This window comes from Aedes aegypti, chromosome 3, assembly GCF_002204515.2.
Source record: "Aedes aegypti strain LVP_AGWG chromosome 3, AaegL5.0 Primary Assembly, whole genome shotgun sequence".
NCBI classification, from domain to species: domain Eukaryota; kingdom Metazoa; phylum Arthropoda; class Insecta; order Diptera; family Culicidae; genus Aedes; species Aedes aegypti.
This window is the reverse complement of record NC_035109.1, coordinates 212,307,177-212,328,663: the sequence shown is the minus strand read 5'-3', so window position 1 is coordinate 212,328,663 and position 21,487 is coordinate 212,307,177. Positions and strand designations below refer to the sequence as shown.

At 39.5% G+C, this 21,487-nt stretch overlaps 2 protein-coding genes and 1 long non-coding RNA gene across 5 annotated transcripts in view; 2 read left to right on the top strand and 1 right to left on the bottom strand.

Annotated features, from left to right (window-relative positions):
- Nucleotides 1-234: 234 nt before the first annotated feature.
- Nucleotides 235-20,363, bottom strand: LOC5564874 (N-acetylglucosamine-6-sulfatase). Of its 2 annotated transcripts, XM_001649179.2 has the most exons (9): nucleotides 20,073-20,363; nucleotides 15,045-15,238; nucleotides 14,592-14,937; nucleotides 14,467-14,526; nucleotides 4,337-4,675; nucleotides 4,104-4,278; nucleotides 948-1,462; nucleotides 512-628; nucleotides 235-447 (listed from the first exon to the last, which is right to left on the bottom strand). In XM_001649179.2, the coding sequence occupies exons 3-9, from the start codon at nucleotides 14,721-14,723 to the stop codon at nucleotides 298-300; spliced, it is 1,488 nt and encodes a 495-aa protein (XP_001649229.1). In that variant the 5' UTR covers nucleotides 14,724-14,937; nucleotides 15,045-15,238; nucleotides 20,073-20,363; the 3' UTR covers nucleotides 235-297. The 2 variants fall into 2 exon arrangements, with proteins under 2 accessions (XP_001649229.1, XP_021709289.1); XM_021853597.1 differs by lacking the exons at nucleotides 14,467-14,526; nucleotides 14,592-14,937; nucleotides 15,045-15,238; nucleotides 20,073-20,363 and adding an exon at nucleotides 19,644-19,663.
- On the top strand, nucleotides 9,513-10,228 carry LOC110679286. Its single transcript, XR_002502363.1, has 2 exons — nucleotides 9,513-9,931; nucleotides 10,008-10,228. It is a non-coding gene; the product is annotated as an uncharacterized LOC110679286 (long non-coding RNA).
- Nucleotides 19,365-21,487, top strand: part of LOC5564856 (iron-sulfur cluster co-chaperone protein HscB, mitochondrial) — a 29,379-nt gene continuing 27,256 nt past the window's right edge. The window contains exons 1-2 of one of the 2 annotated variants that reach the window (XM_001649181.2): nucleotides 19,365-19,537; nucleotides 19,612-19,813. In XM_001649181.2, the coding sequence (XP_001649231.1) occupies nucleotides 19,631-19,813 (183 nt within the window). In that variant the 5' untranslated portion in view covers nucleotides 19,365-19,537; nucleotides 19,612-19,630. Of the gene's footprint in view, nucleotides 19,538-19,605; nucleotides 19,814-21,487 lie in introns of both variants that reach the window. The other variant, XM_011494944.2, reaches the window with a different exon arrangement.

The following is a 21,487-nucleotide window of genomic DNA, read 5'->3' as shown; positions in this document are numbered from 1 at the left end:
TAACGTGCTCACTGGGACAGAGCCTGCTTCTCAGCTTAGTGTTCTTATGAGCACTTCCACAGTTATTAACTGAGAGCTTTCTTTGCCAAAGTTGCCATTTTTGCATTCGTATATCGTGTGGCAGGTACGATGATACTCTATGCCCAGGGAAGTCGAGGAAATTTCCATTACGAAAAGATCCTGGACCGACCGGGAATTGAACCCAGACAAAAGAAATTGCTTATCACTCAACAGTTGATTAATGCATAAGTGTATACATATATTCATCCAAATAGTAATGCATAGAATAATTCAAATCTAATAAATACGTCTGCAGGTAGGCCCCGAACATTCCGTGAGATTGGTTATAGCGAGATCATACTTTGCCCGTATGGAAGGCAGCAAATCGTAAGCAACGTTTTCTATTTGATACATGTCATTGCTCAAATCGTACGCCTCGATGAAATGCTGAAATTTAAACACATTTATTAGCAATTATAGCCAGCATATTTGAGAATAGAATGATACGTACTTCATTATCCTTGAATTGGCAGTAGACCATATCTAAATCGTTGGCCATATGACGAACACAATTGTACGTATTGTTCCACGCGTCCTGGCAATGGCATCCAGCGTCCAGTGTGCAAAGCTAGTTAAGCGAAAATAATAATTATGAACCCATCCATGACCAGTTCATTTATGCGGGGCTACCTTAATGGCATAAAGTCGATAAGATCAGTTGGTATAAAATCGTTTGGCATAACTTATTAAAAAATCAAGAGTCATTTTGTCATAATATCCGATTGATACAATGACCTTTCGGCATAACATGAAGAAATGACTATTAAATAAGGAGTTTAACTGCTCAATCATTGTGGAACGACCGTTATGCTAAGCAGCCATTCAGCATTCAAAATAATTATGCTTAACGGCTTTATGCCATATGGATTCCTCCCATTCAAGCTTACCATTAATTTGTCCTTTTTCTGCCAAGGACACTCTGGATTGTGCGTTTCCACGGTTCCTTCTCCCCAATATTCTACCAAAATCTGTCTTTCTTCGATGGGCGCCGTATGGGACAGTTTACTCAGAACGGAAGCACCATCTACCTCGGCGGGAATATCCAAACCAGCCAACTCCAAAACAGTTGGTGCAATATCGATGAGAACCACGGGAGCTGATACAAGCGTTTTCGGAGGAATCTTCGGTCCTGTCATGAGAAGCGGAACTCGAATGTCGGTTTCGTATGGTTGGCGCTTGTCGTACGGTAATCCAAACTGTCCCATGTGGTATCCGTTATCGGATGTGTAGATGATGTACGTGTCGGTTAACATATTTCGCTTCTCCAAAGTAGCCACTATAGATTCTACCATTTCGTCCACAGCCATGAGGGATTGCCAACGTTTGCGGTAGATGATGTCTATGCTGGCAAGGATGTCCGCCGGCAGTGGTGACGGCGGCATGGTCAGTAACCAGTGTTTCTCTACAAGCACATAATTCAAATCAGTAATCGTCTCACGATTCTTTCGAGCAATTGCATTTTTCAGAAATCATTGGAAGTCTTGGATTTTGTTACTTAAGGAAATCTTAATGCTGATGAAAGTCTCGCTAAATAATAGAAGTAATAAACCATAGAAGGAGAATGTCGCTGGCGTCGCTGTCGGAACATCTTTTGCTGGCGGAGATAGGCGGGGCTATAAATGTCAACGCGAAAATGTATTCAGTTTGACACTTATGTACCCAACATGTTTCGGAGCAAGAACAAAGGGAACACCAGCGACATTATTCTTCTATGGTTTATTATTTCTATTCGCTAAATACATGATGAACTCTCACAGGATAGAATTTTTTTAATGATCTTCGATGGATCTTTTGTATTTTTGAGTTTTGGGTGATTCGGCAGGAAATTTGCTAAAATAATAACTGGATCTCTGAAAAACCACGGATGGAATCTTTGAAGAAATGTATGCAGACATAATCGAAGGTATTCCAGGAATAATCTACCTGGTGAGGAATAGTAAAAAAACTTTTCCTGAATCAATGGAAAATTCGTGAGAAATCCCTGGTCCAATGTGTTGAGGAATTCATGGGAGAAATAGTAGATTTCGTAGAATAATCATAGGAGGAATTCCTGGAAGAATCTATTCTTGAAAATATCCCAAATGAAAATGGTTACAAGAGTTCCTGAGAAACAAATACATATTTGTAGATTTTCCGGAAAGAATTTCTGGAAGATTTTTTGGGAAATGTTCCAGAAACTCACCTGTACCAAATCGGTAGAATTCAGGAAGAATGTCTGGTGGAAATCATGTGATATGGCTTAAGAAAATGTTTAGAGTAATATCTGGGGAAATCGCTGTAGGTATCAGCGTTGGACTGCTGAAGGATTTCCTGGAGCAAGTCTAGAGAAATTCATCCCTTGAGAAGTCACTAGAGTAAGGTCAAGATGAATACCTGGGAGATTTGCTGAAGGAATCTGGAGTGATTCATGCAGAAGTCTTTGAATATATTGAATATGATATTTGAGGATGGAGAATCGCCACTGGAAGGAATTCCTGAAGAAACTATAGCCTCATAGAAATCAATCCTAAAAAAATTACACAACTACAGGGATTAAACAAAGTTACCTCAAATAAGGTACCGTGGGGCAAGTGGGTAATGGAATTCGCATAGTTGAGATTCTTCAAATTCTAGAGGCTTTAAATTGAAACAAATGAGGTCGTGTATATTTTTTAGCTTGACTCCCACCAAATATAAGCAGCATGCTGAAATTGATTTTTATGAAAAATTGAAGAAAAAAATACAGAAAAAGTTCAGAAAAGTGTCTCCTTACTTTTCACTTGCCTCAAAAGTGGGGCAAGTGAAAAGTTTACTGTTTTGAACAATAAATTCAAAAACAAACAGTTATATTCACGATTTCTTTTAGCTTCAACATTTGTTATGGCTTCCCAATGAACAATAACATAAGTAACATGTAAACAAAGAAAATGTTATTCTTTTCACTTGAAATTTCTTCTGTTCAGTTATGTTAGTTGAAATCATTCGACACCATTATAACTGCAACATTTCCAATGCTAGTTCTTACATTATAGGACAGCAATTGCATTTCTGCTCTGTAGAATTTCCACCGCTCGTTATTTGTTTTTGAGAAAGTCGGATATGACGTCGGATAACTCTACGGGAGAAATCAAACGGAATCCTTCAATAACGTATTTAGAATCTTTTTTATGTGGATAGACCTATACCCCATTTTTATGTTTTGAACTAGCTTTAAATAGACATTCCACGAGATTTCCGTGTGTTCTCTTAAAATATAAATTTTATATAATATTGCAACTTTTCAGTCAACGTCTTCCTTTTAATTGGCTGCCCGAAGTGGACATATTAATATTGTAATGTTTGGCATCATCTTTTAGAGAAGTTCCATGATTTCTAATAGCTTTTAACGCTTGAGTATAGTGTTTCTTGAATTATCAGTACGTTATGTTTTTCTATGATAATTGCGAACCATGCTCACTTATGGCTTCTTAAAGAGAAAACACAAATTCAATCTCTAATGATAAACTTTTCACTTGCCCCACCTGATAAGAAAATTGACGGTGTTTAAATTTAGTTATTTTTAGGTCTACGTCGAATTAATTCCAAAACTTTTTTTATTGCGGTTTGAAACTGTCTCAGAGGACAACTAAGAAGTGGTACAGGAAATTATTTTCCACACCTTTTTTCCTCTGAAAATATTAAAATAAGATTGTACGCCGCCAACTTGTTACGGAGTAACAGTTGACAGGTTAACAATTTTTCGCTCTAATATGCAATAATGGCTGAAACATCTTAGAAATCTCTTACCTATCGTAATGTTCTCAATGGCCTCAAAGATTTACGCATGAGTTTAAAATGTTAATTCACATATTCAGTAAAATATATCAATTGTCTTCACTTACCCCATTTACCCACTTGCCCCGCGGTACCTTACAATTATGCTTAAAAAATGCTTTACAGGCCTTCAATTAAAAATAGCGACTTTTCAGAAACTTGCATGAAACTAGTGATCAAGTCTTTAAAAATAGACTTGCCACCAACTCTTCGTATACGAACCACTGTTAGGTGGCAGCAAATATAATTACCTAGCGGTCCACATGGCAGGTTGTAATTCTTAGTTCTCGGCGCATTAACGTCGGCAAAAGTGTCTTCGTGCCTCGTGGCAGCAGTGTACGGAGCATGCGGAGCTGGTGGAGCGACCATTGCGAAAAATGGAACTCCTTGTTCGGCTTTGGACAGGAAATCCACAGTGCGATTGCTCTGCAAAATGGGATTAGTACTTCAAATTCTAGTTAGATTTCAAAGAAAATTTACTCACCAAAACATCCGTCAGATACTCTTCTGTAAACGATACGATTTGTCCATTTTCATTAAGGGTGTAGTTGTAATACTTGGAATTTCCATGCAAACCGTGCCAATCGCTCCAGCCTGGTGGCACTTCCTTCGAGTAGTATTCGTTGAGATATTTTCCCGCGTAGAAAGTTCGGTAACCTGCCTCCTGCAGCAGAACGGGGAATGTGGATGGTTCAACTTTTTCGCGCCAATGGGTCCCGTAGCAGCCTCCCGTTTGGGAGTTGTTGAAAGTCTTTACGTTGTGCGCATATTGTCCCGTTAAGAGAGAGCTTCTCGATGGGCAGCAAATGGGAGACGATGTGAACTGAAATTGATCACCAGAAATATGCAGGATTAGGGCTTCTTAAAAAGTATTTAATTTTAACTGAAATGATGAATGAAGGGTTCCCTTTCTCCTTGAAGTGAACCCCGGTACAACATTCTAGAAGTTTTAGAGACTTTTGCGCGACTATTTTACAGATCTTTCAGGAACTGCTCAGATTCCTTGAGCAACAGCTTCAAACATTATTATAATTATTTCTCCTGATTTTTTCTGGAATGCTTTCGGTTATTCCTTCTGGCATCCTTCCAAATATTATCCTATTGATTCTCCCATAAATTCGTTCAGAGTTTTCAAGTAATACTCCAGGAATTTGCTCCAGCAATCCTACCGGAACCAACTCAAGTAGTTTTCACTACGAATACGCTGAAAATTTCCCACAAACTATCCTAACATTTTTCCACCGATTTGTTCAATACTTACTCTAGCAGACCATCCAAAGATCCTAACGCCTAGTTTTTTTTTCTGTTTTTGAAAAAACAAATCCTCTAGATATTATATCAGGAAATTATTAGAAACTTTTTCAGGTTTTCATAAATGAATTCGACTAGGGTTTCCTTCAAAAATTTCCCCAACATTTCATCCAGAAACTACTTTTGCAGTTCTTCAAAATATTTCTCGAGTATATTATCAAGTAATATTCTACTTCTTCTTTTTGACGTTAGCGTCGCATCCGGGACAGAACCTGCTGTAGATAATGGATTAGCTTCGTGTTCTTATGAACACTTCCACTGAGATCTTTCTTTGACAACCGATAGTTCGGATTGTACTTAAACAATGAACTCCAAAGTCCGCTTTTGGTGTATATTTAGTTTCAGTGAAACTTTTTCGCTTATTAAGAGAACACTACGGATATTAACGGAACTTGATTCTCAAAAAAGTAACTCGTCCACAACTAGAAAGTTCAGAACAAGTTTGAATTGAACTTCATTCTTACTTGAAGGTAAATATGTTATTCCTATAAGCAACTTAAACGAACTTTATGTAAACTGAAGTTCGGATAACTACTCAAGAAGCAAGCAGATTAAGCCAAAACATGACCTTTTATCCAAACTTTTGATTACTTGGAAATTGACCATTTTTGCATTTTCAAGTAATATTCCATTGTTTTTTTTTTATTTTATGTGAGATTTAACTCTAGCATTTAAATTTTCAGACAATTTTGCTGGATGTTGTCATTGATAATTGAATAAATCTTTGCAAGAGTTCATCAGCGGTTTTAGTTTTAACACTGGGGTTGTTCCTATCTGACATTTCGAAAGGCACACGGAAAACAAAATACACCCAAAATTTGAGTTTAAACTCCTTGGTTTAAGACAAAATCTTTAAAAACATTAAAAAAATTTTTTTTTTGTACTTAGAAAATGAAAAACATTAAAACATTGAGTAAACATGTGTTTTTTGGCCTAAAGCTAAAAATGCTGTTTCGCTCGAGAAAAGTAAAGAAATTCCTTGACTGAAAGGGTCAAGAAATTTTCTACAGAGAGCCCCATTTGTAATGACATTTCTTCTCAACTGCGTTCTGCGATCAGGAAAATGTGATTTTCTGGAACATTTCTTGGAAGAAATTTTCCACGCATCGAGATAGGCGATTCCTTTTCTTGTCAGTATCAAACCAGCCTTAAACATAAGCGTTTGTCACTAAAATTGGGACAGGGCTTTCGGACTCTATTGCTCAAGTGGCGAACAGTGCATCGACATTACCCTTGGTTTCAGACCCTTATCTCCCCGGAACCACCTTACAGTATTTCTTCGGGGAGGGGCCTGTGCATATAGCACAACACGTGTAGCAGAAGTAACCTAGGCAAGCTGCTTCTCCTAGCAGACTTAAACAATGTTACAAGGGATAAGCCTCGGCAGGCTAATTCTCTGCAGCCAACTCTTGGTAGGCGCGCCATAGGCGCTGCAATAGGGTCCTAAAGCCCTGTCTCAATTTTAGTAACAAACGCTTAAGTTTAGGGCAGAAACACATGTTTACTCAATTTTTAATTGATTTTCATTGGTTTAAGTACAAAAAACATTTTTTTATGATTTTGTCACACCTTTTGGTTTAAACTCAAATGTTGGGTATATTTTGTTTTCCGTGTCCCTTCCGAAATGTCAGATAGGAACAACCCCAGTGTTCAAACTATATGCCCTGTGGCATTTTTGTCGAAAAAGTGAATGTCAAACAAGATCACAAGTGTCAAGGTTCATATTCGAAACCATTTTTAAAATTGAAGTTTAAAAATGTTATAGCCGTTATTTGAGCTGGAAAACTTGCTAAAGTAGTTGTAATAACATGCTCTTTCGTATTATTAAATAAAAACAAGAATTCATTAAACATTTTAGGACCCAATTCTAACATAATGTGAGTGACAGCCGTAGTTACTGCATTCCAACACTGGGCAACCGCACACATTCTCTCTATTAAATATATTGTCGGGGGACGTGTCCCCTCCGCATGTAGTCGAATACGACATGCGCTGCTGTTTCCTCCACACCAGCACAGGTGTGCCCCAGGAGATTCTGAGTGCCCGAACCTATGCAGGTACTGTCTATAGCAACCATGTCCTGACAGAAACTGCGTCAGGTGGAAGTTCATTTTTCCATGGTTTCTACTATATCAATCTGACACATTTGTCGATGGGACAATCTACCCTTAGTGGAGTTATCCCATTCCTGCTTCCAGCTTCTGAGCGTTTCATCTTTACACGTGTCGCATACTCCTCTGGTTAAAGCATTGAACATCTTCCTTGATGATGAGCCCGATGGACGTCATCCCGGCTATGATGCACACGGCTTCTTTAGATACCGTCCGATACGCACTTGCTACTCTTAAGCACATTATCCTGTACGTGCTTTACAACCGCTTTAGGTTTCTATTTGTTCTAAGCACTTTTGACCAGATTGGTCCTCCATACCTTAGTATGGATAGCGCTTGCCAGTAGCTTGCGTTTGCTGGCAATTACAGCAGAGCGAAAGCGCCGCTATAGCCGTAGATGCCCTTTTACATGCATATTCAACGTGGCATATCGATGCTGAATCGATGCTTGTCATCGATCATTACTCCAAGATGCCTAAGGGATCGCTTGGACTCTATGGTGCAATCACCTACCGAGATAAGCGTCTGTTGCTCGGACTTGCGGTTGTTGACCACCACCACCTCACTCTTGTGACGGGCCACTCCAGGTTTCCTAGACTTCATCCATTCCTCAACTATGGAAATAGAGTGCGCTGCTGTCAACTCTACTTCCTTCATCGATTCATCATGTCCGCACTCTCCGTATACGATACTAGCATGTTGAGAATCAACCTCTCCAATAATTCACGACGGGCGAAATCTAGTAGACAGATAGGTCTATACGCCGACAGGTCACCTGGTGGTTTCCCCGCCTTTGGTAGTAGCACCAATTTCTGTCGCTTCCATACATCCGGGAAGATTCCTTGATCAATGCAGCGTTGCACCGTGGTTCTAAACATGTCCGGAACCGCGTTCACTGCCGCTTTTAAGGCAACTTTCGGGATACCATCGGGTCCCGGTGCCTTGTTTGACGCAAATGATTTCATGACTTCTGCACTCTCGAGTAGACTATCAAAGCATGCCCGTTTTCGACTCTTGATTTCCTTTTTGAGAGCCAAATTTGCCTCTCTGAATGCTGCACCACCAGTACACCGGCAGCCTGTTCTCTCTAGGAGGGGCTTTTCTCGGCATAGAAGCATCACACGCTCGTGATATCACAGCAACTAGCTCTTCATCGTTTAGGTCCAGAGTGTTGCGTTCGCGTCTCAGGGCTTCAGTGAATACTTCGCCGTCGAAGCGCGCTGTTTTACATCCTCGGACTTGGGTTGAGTTACATCGCGCTGCCTTCCACCAGCCTGGAATCAATTAATGATCGCTATGAGCAGAGACGTCTATTCCACCTGTTCTTGGAACAGGTACGTATTTGAAATGAAATTATAATTATATGGAATATGAACAATAAACACTGATAAGTATTTAATCTCAGTTATACAGCGGAATCATACACGTACATATCCCCTAAACTTGACCGCTTGTTGTATCCCCGCCCGTTCCATGTTCATGGAGAACGATATAAAACGAACATCCCAAGAAGCCACCTTTAAAAATCAATCAATCTACCACGAGCACTAAATACATGCATATGAAGCAAAAGCGTGCGACGTGTTTCGAGTCGGTACGGTACCTACGGTACTCCATAGATCTTCTTTCTTCTCTACCTTTATTTCTAGCAATAGGCCTATTCACATGACGTCTCAAATCAGCTGATCGGGAAGCACTTTGACTGTTCTTCTATGAAAATGACAGGCCCTTGTTAGCACCGGTCCTCCACCGATGTAAACAAATGCATAGACGGTCCTGTCACATGAAAAGGCCTATGGACCGATGCACGAGTTCACTATTTGACGTTTGAGCGGTGCCGTGTTATTTACGTGACCATGGCAACTAGTGAATTCGGCACCGCTCAAACGTCAAATTAGTGAACTCGTGCATCGGTCCATGGACCTATGCACGGGTTCATTATTTGACGTTTTAGCGGTGCCGTGTTACTTATGTGACCATGGAAACCAGTGAATTCGGCACCGCTCAAACGTCAAATTAGTGAACTCGTGCATCGGCCCATTCTCATTCTACCCGTTCCACAGTTCATTAGAACAACAGGAATGGTTGCCAAAAACCAGATTGTGCTGGCATTTACACTGCCAATAGAGGCAATAAATTATAGAGGAAGAATGTCGCTGGCGTCGCTGTCGGAACATAAATGTCAACGCGGAAATGTATGCAGTTTGACAGTTATGTACACGACATGTTTCTGAGCGAGAACAAAGGGAACACCAGCGACATTCGTCCTCTATAGTTTTCTATCTCTATTGCACTGCCAAATTGAGCATTCATCCGAGTTCATTTTACTCTAGTTTATCTTCCATACACGGAGAGAATGGAAAATTCTAGTTAATATATTTTATATGCGATTGAACTCATTTGTACATTTTATTCATTGCAAAGCTTAGAAAACAGATTCATTTTAAGCTTTTCTATGCATAATTTAGAAATATTATTAGCTAAACATATTGATCGTCCGATATTGCTCTGAGGACTTTGTAAAATTTGCACGTTGCTCGCTTTCAGTCGTTTTCCAGCTGCATTGTAAAAAGTTTCTTTCTTGCACGGGTCTAGTGTTATCGTTTCACTATTTTGCTGTTTATTGTATCAAAATAACACAAAACAAATCACACTTGGTAAGTTTATTCCCCAAACAGTACATCCCGGCTGTGGAACTATGTAAATATTCTAAATATTGCAACGTTTCCCCAGAATATGATTCGTCCATCTTCAAATGCAAAACACTGATCCAGGAACACCACCGATGGAATCTGTACGACTTCGTGGATGATCCCCCATTTATCAAGCGCAACTTCCGGTAAGGATCTTCAACCTACAACGGGTTTCTCCGCACCGTTTAAAGTGACTTTGAAAAACAGATGTACGCCTCCAAACATCCGCTGAGATGAGCATGTGGAAGTTCATCTGCAGCAAATTCAGAATAACACCAATTTTATATGAAAATGTGGGAAATTTGGACCAAGGATATGAAAATAAATGCGCAATATACAAAGTTCACATTGTTAAGTTTTTCTGGCCTTTGTTTACCGTAAATAAAGAAAAATTACTAATTTTATTCATAGCACATGATTTTGGAACTTTATACGTTATATGTTTATTTCCCGAATAATCATTTATCAATATAATACCTGTTTATACTAGCCAAGCTTAATAAGCTAAAATGCATAGCAACGAGTGAATAGACCGAATATGGTTTTAGAATGGTATTTAAGCCATTTAGTATAATATTTTCTTAGCGTGTACGTTCTCCTCGAATGTAGAACCATCAGCAGTGATGCAGCATTTTATTGGTAGTTCTGCCTCTCCTTCGTATTCTCGACACGCGTCGACGCTAAGGATAGATGACACAAGTATGCATTGATTGCAGTGTGAAACAATATAGATCGTAAAATATTTTGCAGTTATAAAGCAGTCGGGAAAAAATTCAAAACAAACAAATATATTTTTCTGAATTTAAATTGTAGAGTAAACTGTGTAAATATCAAACATTAAATACACCAAAGAAAAGTTGGGTTTGTGTGAGCGATTTTTAACACTTCGAAGCACAGCTACACATGTACACGAAAAGGTGTCTTCAATGGGAAGCTTGCATGTGTGCAGAAATGTTCAACTTCATTCAGAATGAATGAATAGAAGCTTGATGTGTGCCTTACTCACGTCATTTTTTCGTTCTACATGAGGTTGAAACAGGAAGCAGAATAACATTGTTTTTTAAATTGTTCAACTCCGCTGAAAAACGTGATCAATTGGCCGGTGTTTAGTCGGACTGGACCAAGTGCTTTTTAATGATTTCAGTAAAACGTACTCAAAGTATTCGGAATAATAAAATTTTTGCATTATTTGCTGTCATTTTGAAACTTATCTATTGGATGAATCATCTGTATAAAAATAGTATCAAAAAGATCAGAATTGTTTGTGTTCTTGACTACTCTGTACAAGGCCCAAATTTCATGTAGTCCGGTCTGTCTGAACACCGACCAATTGTGAATCGTTTAAACGATAAAATTACATTTGCTTTATATTATTCAATTGTAGCTCTCACAATTTACCTTCTCCATCTAAAATAAGCGCGTTTCAACACTTATTTTAAATGGAGAAGGTAAATTGTGCTCTACTGCGTTATTGAAAGTTTGTTGGAAAAGCCGTTTTCTATGAGATCGTTGGAGGGAAAACGCTGCTTGATTGCATCCGCGGTTTGGGGGAGGAAAGATTTTTTTTATGCGAATGGTTGGTAAAGAAGAAGGAGCACATTCCATGATAATATAATTGATTTATTTAGCAATCGTATTCAAAAACGCATTCCACTATTGTATTAAAAAAAAAAACAATAAATATATTATGAGTGAATGCAAAATACATAAATTTTTATTAGAATGAAACCTAAGCATTTGTGTTCCATAACTCAGTATTTCTATGAGTCTGTGGACTCTTTAATATCCACTGCTATGATGTAAGGAACAGGTAGAGCTGAAGACCACGAGACGCCTCTGGCTATGAGTATAACCGTATTCAACGTGCCAGTTCATGGTACCTAATAGAGATGGTCGGGTTTCACATTTTTAAAACCCGAACCCGACCCGTACCCGACTTATTTTATTTCTTCAAACCCGGACCCGACCCGAACCCGAGACAATAATTGAAAAGCAAACCCGGACCCGACCCGAACCCGAAAAATTTTAGCTGTGTAAACCCGAACCCGACCCGAAACCCGAAAAAAAATTGTAAGAAAAACCCGAATTAAACCCGAGTTTGAAAAGTTGGTAAATTCATCGTTTCTTATGCATAGGGAAGCTTTTAGGTTGTTACTCTGACCACATTTCTCACCAAACCCGACTTTTTGTAAGCCCGAACCCGACCCGAACCCGAACCCGAAAAAATTAAAATTTTCAAACCCGAACCCGACCCGAACCCGTCGGGTTCGGGTTCGGGTCGGGTTTCGGGTTTGAAAACCCGAGACCCGACCATCTCTAGTACCTAAAAGGTTAGGACTACATAATGTCACGTCGATAATCGATTCTGCACCATTTCTGCGGAAGGTACTCACTGTACCCACATTTGCCAGCTCTACATTTAATGCGGCCAGAAATTCCAACAATAGCTGGCCTCTTTGATTGGGTCAGCGGCTACCCAACTTAACTGCCCATGCATTAAACACAGAGAAACAGACGTTACACTTAGAACAAATCGCGATCAAAATTATAGTCGCGAAAACATGTACGCCCAATTCTAAAAGCACTGTAGTTGGCCGATGGACCAACATATGGCGGTAGTGTGTAAACGTCAAACACGAACAAAAACGACGCGAGCGCTGCGGGTGGTCGATTGACCTCCTACCATGTATTCGAATCGATCGTTAAAAAGTTGGTCGATGGACAGCGATGAGAGTGTGACGTCTGTTTGTCTGTGCATTAAAGTTGCCAGCTATCACTACTGGCTGCCGATTAGCTAGTTCGGCTATCATCCTGTCGACCATGTGGGAAAATTCCTCAATCGACCACCTTAGGGGCGCGTAACAACTGCAATAGAACACGCCGTTGGTTTTTGCTATCGCAAAACCGTCATTTCAGCTAGAGACTAGTTCTTGGATTTTATATCGTCCTGTCGTCCTTATAGCTGCTAGCTGTTAAAACCTATCCGCCACCCAGTCCCCGTTGATGGCTGGTATGCGGTATGGGTCCGATAGTAACACCACGTCAGTCTTGGTTTCCGCAGCTGCTGGGCTGCGTCACAGTGGTTTAAATTTAACTGTGCCGGTGAAGCACTCAGCGTACTTCCTGAATGGAATATGCCAAGCATTGAGTGCTTTGTCAAATCGCTCTTACACTATTACCCTAGCTTGAGTCCCTTCTCATTGCTCCTTTCCGGGCAATGAGAAAGCGGACTGTCTGGCTAAGGTTGGCGTTAAAGAAGGTGATGTTTACGAGTGTCAAATCGCCTTCGATGATTTTTTTGCATCGGCCCGTCGGTAGACCTTGATCAGCTCACAGCAGACAACAGAAATGGAGAGACGGAGAAATGGGTAGATAGCTGCATTCCATATTTCCACAGGTTTCGAAAAAAAAACATGGTTTAAAGGGTTGGGCATGAGCCGTGATTTCGTTCGTGTCATGTGTCGGCTTACGTCCAATCACTATTCGTTAAATGCGAATTTTATTATTGCATCTTTCGGTTACTACAGCGCGTACCCATCGTATTGGGCTCTCAGAGAGTAATCTCTGTGCTTGCGGCGTGGCTTACCAGGATACCGAACATGTCGTATGAGGATGCAGTGAGCATAGTGGCATCAGATCTGAACTGACTGAAACTCTCCGGATCCAAGGAAAACAGCAGAAACCAGTCAGGAAAGTGTTGGCGGGCCTTGATTTAGAATATATGAATTTAATCTATCTGTTTTGAAGCGTATCAATATCCGAGTTTGATTGTCGTTCGTCTCCTGTCTTTCTTTTCCCTTCAAATTGTCCTCTTCTCGTAGTGTGTCCCACAAACCGTTTCTGTTTAGTTTCATTACAGATCTGGACATCATGTCCCTTCAAGCTTAATCAGCTTAGTAGTCTAAGGGCCAATTTCTTCACCTTCACTTAAGCCATAAACCAAGTTTACCCATACGGTTAAACTAGGTTTAAGGCCTAAGCGGTGGTGAAGAAACCGCTTATAAGTAGCTTAAGAAATCCCGAAAAATCCTTTTCTTTCCTGTTACAAATGTATTCCCTAACCTTAAAACTTCCCAAAACTAACATAGTTTTTAAAATAAGTACAAATTTCAAAATGTAAATGTAAAAAAAAGAAAAGATTTCGGTTCTGTTATGCCCAACGGCGCCTAAGCCTGCCAAATAAACGAGATGAGTAAAAAATGTAATATTTTTGGAAACTTTGGAAAAGTACTTGAGAAAAATAACGAGAAAAAAAACATACAGATACACGAACAGTAATGCAAGGTGTATTGTAATGTAATGAAGAATTCTCGAAAAAAAATATTCTTAGATAAATGTCTGGTAAAACTTTTTTTGTTTTCGTGATACCTATTCGGTTTCTGTTTGGTATATTTGTAGGCAAGAGGTCTCAAAAGTTCCATTTTTTAAGACTGAGTATCCACTTGCTAGCAATCCTGAAGATATGACTGCCCGGAAGATTCATCTTCTGGATTACTTACAGCGTTCATAAATGTTGCTCCTCTATTAGCTATAAGTTGTTGCGTCTGGACCATTGGATTCTGTAACATAAAGAAACTTCATATGATCATTGCTTACCTAAGTGAATTGTATAAGATGCACAAACCAATCCTTTGAGAACTACGTCCTGGTCATCGGTAAGAACGAGTACAATGTTGGGAGCATTTTCCTCAGCTTGAACAGCCAAAGCAAGAACCGATAGTATTATGATTGGTGATATTCTGAGAAGAGATTCCATTTTGTTTTCAGAGCCACTGCGCGAAATTTTATTTCAGAACTACACCGGTACTCATCTTATTCTAAACAGTAGTATGGATAGTTTTTAACGGAATTAGAGTTTGCTCAACAAGGGACCGGATTAATGCGGAACCGCGGGCATCAGCTCCAAACCTTGACACTCTTTGGCGATGCGAACCCCGACCAGAAACAGAGAAGCGCTCTTCACAAGTGCCCTGAAATCGAACAAAAATGTATGACAATCAAAATTTGATGTGTTTTTCGATTACGTCTTTCACCTGACAGCTGAACGCAATCTCAACAATTTTTCAAACAAACTTACCATTTGTAGTCATCGTAATAGATGTTCTTGAAGAAGGCAATGAAGCTGTTGTTCTTCTGCACCATTTTGCTGGAAATGCGTCCGCTTTTGCACAGTTTTCACTGAAAATATTCCAGAGGTGATAGTTTTCCCGGATCGAAACGACGAGGAAAAACGAGGAAGAGACAACGAATTGGTGACAGTAACTGTCTCCGCTGTCTCCACAGTCAACAACATGCGCTGATTACGTGATTGCTGAGATGAAACTCACACAATCAAAATGGGACCTTTAAATGTTTGCTATAAAAAATGAAAGGTGTTATCGAATTTTATGTCCCAAAAAAATTATTGACCAGTCCACCAAGATCAGGGGGGGTATACGCAACGAGGAACGCCTACCGTTCATGTTTTGTGGGTGTATTCGTTTGGCTCACAACGCTGCTAGGCATCCCGCTGTTTGAGTGTTGAAATGCATCAGCATTTGCTGCCTGGCATGACCCGAATTTCGACCTGTGCTGTTTGGGACGGCCCGCGTGAGAGATGATGCTGTTTGGGCCGGCCCGCCCGAGAGATGATTGTTAGGCGAGCTTTGTTTGTAGTTGACAGCCGTACACCCACCCTGACCAAGATATCTTTTTTTTCTACACGCAAAAAAATTGTGCGGTAAAAACTACCATTTTAGAGGGTTAACTTAAGCGCTCGCACCGGCAATTTTCAGCAGACCAGAAATGCGCTTGATTTTAACATGTCTGTAGTTGGAATCAGATTGTTGTAAATTATTTCTGTCAAATGTACCAGTAATGCGGTGGGGTGTACCGTAAACATACACGGGAAAAAATTCTGTGGTAAAAGTTACTATTGTAGCTGACTACGCCCATTCTTGAAACTATCATGGAATTTTAGATCAATTTACTATGTTTACGGTACATCCCACCACATTACTGGTACACTTGACAGAAATAATTTACAACAATCTGATTTCGACAACAGACATGGTAAAATCAAGCGCATTTCTGGTCTGCTGAAAATTGCCGGTGCGAGCGCTTAAGTTAACCCCCTAAAATGGTAGTTTTTACCACACAATTTTTTTGCGTGTAGTAAATTGGTCTGAATTTCCATGGTAGTTTCAAGAATGGGCGAAGTCAGCTAAAATAGTTATTTTTACTACAGAATTTTTCCCGTGTACGAAGAGCTTTTACTCAGATACACGGATACCCGCATAAATCCAAACCACATCGAAACCTCACTGAATATGGTCTATGGTTCACTTTCAATCTTTTTCAGTTACGTACCCAAGTAACCATGGAGCATTATATAATTGCATATATAATGCAGCTGCATTGCCGTAAGCCTACCATTAGAGTAGTTTAAAAGTGGAAAAGGACACTTTTACAGTTAAATTAATGCAAAAAGGACGATAAAGCAATGAAGCAACTTATAAAGTAATATTAATGCAGCAGTACAATTTATAAAGTGATGTTAGTGCATTGATACATATGTAACGTAGGGTTAATGCTTTATTGCTTGACAGCTCTTGAAATTTGTTGAATAAAAGCAATGTTGCATCAATGGTGTTGATCTGGGAGGGGAAAACCTATACAAAATTTATGTACGGCATAGTGAGCCGAGATTCTGCTGTCACGAACTGTCACTGTGAGCCCAGATCTTAGAGAATGGACAAACTTGATAAAAGCGCGTAATGGATCAAAACATTTTTTTTGCATTTCAACAAAGTCGACAACAAACGGTTGAAAATCAATTCACAATTTTTTTACGTGTATTGCTGGGTAATGTTTCGAATAACAGCTAAGGTTTTCAAAGATCCGACCATACGATAAACGGGATGTTAACTCGTATAGGCCTGAGTGAAAGCAAAAATACTAAAAACCTCACCGCTCAGCGAATACTTAACGGATTTAAATAATTTTTTGTCAGTATACTGGCCCACATATCTAGTTCCTAAGAGTGGCCAAGGGATCTCGGGAATGTTCCTGTGGTCGAAGATATTCTGGTGGGTCACTGGGTCAGGTCTTTATTTATTTGGAATGGCAATTATTTTAATTTACATAAATCATTGAGATTTGATATTCAACATTATAAATGAAGAGGTAAGCACCATTTAGAATGTATTGGATGTGGCCACTCGGGCTCAATGCTCTATAGAACCGGCTAGAGTTGTGTTGGTTACTAAACCGTTTCAATTCTCTAACAGAAGAGATTAAACATAATAATTTACTGAAATACGTTCCCATGGGCATGACACACATGTTTAGATACAAATTGACCACTTTCTCGTAAATTTGAGGCATCCTGAGGACCCAAAATGGTTCTTTCAAGGGTCAAACCAATGCAGGGCACAAGGTTATCCAATTAAATCGTTTCTCAAAAGGTTTACGCTGATGCGTTTTTCTTAAAATTCCTTGATATAGTGGCTACATTATAGCCGATTCAGGAAATTATCTGTAACTTAAAATTTGCCTACCTCCAGGGGCACAGCAGTACAGTACCCTTTCAACCGACCTGACCCAGTAACCCACCTGAATAACTCTGGCCACAAGTACATTCTCGAGATCCTTTGGCCACTTTTAGAAACTAGATATTTGTGCCAGTATACTGACAAAAAAATAATTTAAATCCGTTAAGTACTCGCTGAGCGGTGAGAGTTTTAGTAATTTTTTCTTTCACTCAGGCCTATACGGGTTAAGAATGTTCACCGTTCCGAAATTCATTATTTCTCAAGCAAATTTCATACGACAACCACAACGGGAGCATACCTAGTAAGAGAGAAGAATTTACTACCAGAGAATTGAAAGTATAGTTGGGGTACGATCCTACAAAATAATAACAAACATTTGGTAATATGGTTCATGTTGTTGTTTTTTTTCTTTTTTCTTCTGAAACAAAATCGAATCACAATATAATTGGAGCATTCGGAGTTTATTTACTTTTTAAGCTTATTTATTGCAACACAATTCCCTTTTTCCAAATATAGCTAACATATACACGCAAAAAAATTGTGCGGTAAAAACTACCATTTTAGAGGGTTAACTTAAGCGCTCGCACCGGCAATTTTCAGCAGACCAGAAATGCGCTTGATTTTAACATGTCTGTAGTTGGAATCAGATTGTTGTAAATTATTTCTGTCAAATGTACCAGTAATGCGGTGGGGTGTACCGTAAACATAGTAAATTGGTCTGAATTTCCATGGTAGTTTCAAGAATGGGCGAAGTCAGCTAAAATAGTTACACAGACAAACAGACGTCACACTCTCATCATTGTCCATCGACCACCTTTTTAACGGTCGATTCAAAAATATGGTAGGTGGCCAATCCACCACCTGCAGCGCTCGCATCGTTTTTGTTCGCGTTTGACGTTTGCACACTACCGCCATCTGTTGGCTCGTCGGCCAAATACAATAATTTTAGCATTGGGCGCACATGTCCTCGTGACTATGATTTTGATCGAGATTTGTTCTAAGTGTTACGTCTGTTTGTCTGTGATAGTTATTTTTACCACAGAATTTTTTCCCGTGTAGGTATAAAATCCTAAAGTGGCCGAAAGGATCCAGCAGAACGGCATGTAGGACATTCGTCAGTGCACGGGGGGTAAATTTAGGTGCCGCTTCATAGTTGTTGTTTTTTTTCCGAAGCGCTTCCACGGTTGAAGCCCGGGGCGCAGTTGGACTCAACTTATCTGGTCCACATTCTGAATATCCGCTACTGTTCCTGCTGCCAATGTTGTCTACATCCGCGATATTTTTCCGAGAAAATCTGGCATTGGGAGTCATGCACAAATTACGTCACTATCCAAGGGGGGCGAGGGGGTCAAGCCAAGCGTGACAAGCCTTACAAAAATTTCGGAGGACTCATACAAAATATGTGACAAGGGAGAGGTGATTTGGCCAAAAAAGTTGAAATCGCAAAAAAAAAGTTGAAAAATCTGCAATACATAATAGGTGAAAATTACTTTACTTTGGAGAAGATCGATGAAACGAGCGGATGAAAACAATGCGATGACAAAAAAAGAAGCGGCTGCTATCCATCCGTAAACCAAAGTTGGTAAGGTACCAAAAAGGTTGTGATATAGTGGACATATTTCAACCTGGTTGGATACCATATCAGATCATTAAATGTATTTGTAATTTTGTAAACTATAATTGATGATGTTATAGTAAAGGCCCAAACGCAATGATAGCGGAACGGCAACGGAAAGCGGAACCGGTTCGCCAGCATGAGCTACAATGTGCTTGTCGGCAAATCGACAGTTGAAATTTACTGCAAAATCAAAAAGATACATATAGAAAATAGTTACGAATGCATCAAGTTTAGTAATTCGGTGACTATTTTTATTTCTGAGTGTTGTCCTCAAAACATTGTTTTGTGCTGTACTTTTATAGGTAACGTCTGTCTGTTCTTGATCGTTTATGGCACTGATAACAAACTCAGCTGTTCCTTGTCATGTTTGTAAACAAAGCTTTGCGGCACACAAAAGCAATTTTGCGAATTTTGCATTAGGTAATTGTCCATAAAATTTAAGCATAAATTGTGCATAAATATGAATATTTCTTCGGTGCTTTTCCTAGTTACAGAAACCGAAATTTTATCAGCATGATCCGCTTACCAGTGATGCGATATTTATCGTTTTTGGTGCGGCAAACTGCTAACAACGGAACCACCGGAAGAATGTACTGTACAACTGCTAAATTTTGCTGGAGCTGTTCGAAACCATTGGTGAAGAAGGATAAATTCTTTTGTGGCTCTTGTGGATCACTGCAGCGAGTTGAAGAAGTGGTAAGACACAAAAATTACTGTATTTACGGGGTTGTTACGCCTCCGCGGATTTCGCTCATTTGATTTCGACCATACGCGCGGATTTTTTTTTAATCACCGAAATCATACATTCAGTAAGAGTATCAAAATGTAACAAGAATTGGTCCAAGAGTTCTTCTATTTTTCCAACTATTTTGACAGACATCGATGCAATTAGAGTGCCTGTAAACAAGAGTGACGTCATATTCCAGTTTTGACAGGTCTCCTGCTCGATTGGAACAGCCCGATGCTATACAGCCATGTTTTCGAGTTCAGCATCAAACTCAAGAACAACAACGTACATTGGCGTAATTATATTGGGGAAATTTTTCTCCGATATTTAAATGTGTTTCACGCTAACCATTTCAACTCTAATTAACTTGCTGTACTGCGAACGAAAAGTTTGCAATCGTTTATTTGTGCTTATATAACTGTTGTTGTGAGAAAAGAAAATTTTCGGCAAAAAAGATTTCGCCTTCCTCGATTGTTAGTCTTTAAACGACTATTTGTTTACAAACATTGAGTTGTCAGTGGGAACCACTTCCCAGTGGGAACCAGAGATGTTTGCTCGTTATTTTCCAATGGGGTTGTATAGGCGGTGTCAGGAGGCTGGATTGGAACGCGGATGTGTATGGAAATGACAGTTCGCCGCTGTTCCAATTTTGACATTGACGCCACTCTTATCTAGATCCACTCTGGATGCAATAATCACTTCACAAATTCTATTAGGAATTGCTCAAGAAATTCCCCTATAAATTCATCCAGGGATTTCTCATGAAGTTCCTCCAAAGATTTCTTAAGAATTTCATCTATGAATTACTTGTGTAGCCTCTTTCGAAGATTTAGGTTACAGGGTGTCGATTACATGGAAAAACCTGGAGAGTCAGGAAATTATTTTTTTATTTTTTTTTCAGACCCTTGAAGGCTGAATGTGGGTTACTGTGTGGGAATGCTATTGACGGTTTGTGATCTACGAGGTTTTTCGAGACCCAAAATGGCGCGTGCACCCGGTTGCGGAAAGGAGCAAAGGGAGAATAATAGCATCCTACTTTTAAGGTGACGATAAATCGAAGCCAAACCTCAAATTTTCAACAGCACGAATCTGGAGAACCAAATATCCGTTTAAGCTGAAAATTTAATCGATTGATCACTAGCTCTCAACGTGACAACATGTCTACTTGAAGGTTTCAAATAAAGAGCTTTTGGTTTATGTGGGAATATTATTAGTTGAGTTTTGGAAGCATTAGGAGAAATCTTCCATTTTTGCAACTATGAGGAAAAAATATCCAAACTTTTTAGATATCAACCATAGATGACACGCAGGTTTCGTTCTTTGGCGGAGAGGCCTGTGTCATTCGCAAACAAGGATTTTTGACATCCCTGAGGCAACTCAGGTAAGTCATATGTGAAAACATTGTATAATATTGGTCCCATAATTGGGGAACGCCAGCTCTTACAGGAAGTCTTTCAGACCTGGAGTTCTGATAATTAACCTGAAGTGTACGATTTGACAGATAACTTTGAATTATTCTAACAATGTATGTTGGAAAATTAAAGTTTTTTAATTTTACGATCAAGCCTTCATGCCAAACACTGTCGAATGCTTTTTCTAAGTCTAGAAGAGTAAGACCAGTAGAATTGCCTTCAGATTTGCTG

What these genes read in the sequence shown, in the direction of transcription:
- LOC5564874 (XM_001649179.2), bottom strand. Translation starts at nt 14,723, where the DNA reads ATGGAATCTCTTCTCAGAATATCACCAATCATAATACTATCGGTTCTT. An exon ending in ACGTAGTTCTCAAAGGATTG is followed by an intron (nt 14,527 to 14,591) that starts GTTTGTGCATCT and finishes TTTATGTTACAG; the next exon opens with AATCCAATGGTCCAGACGCA. An exon ending in GCCAATTCAAGGATAATGAA is followed by an intron (nt 448 to 511) that starts GTACGTATCATT and finishes TTTAAATTTCAG; the next exon opens with CATTTCATCGAGGCGTACGA.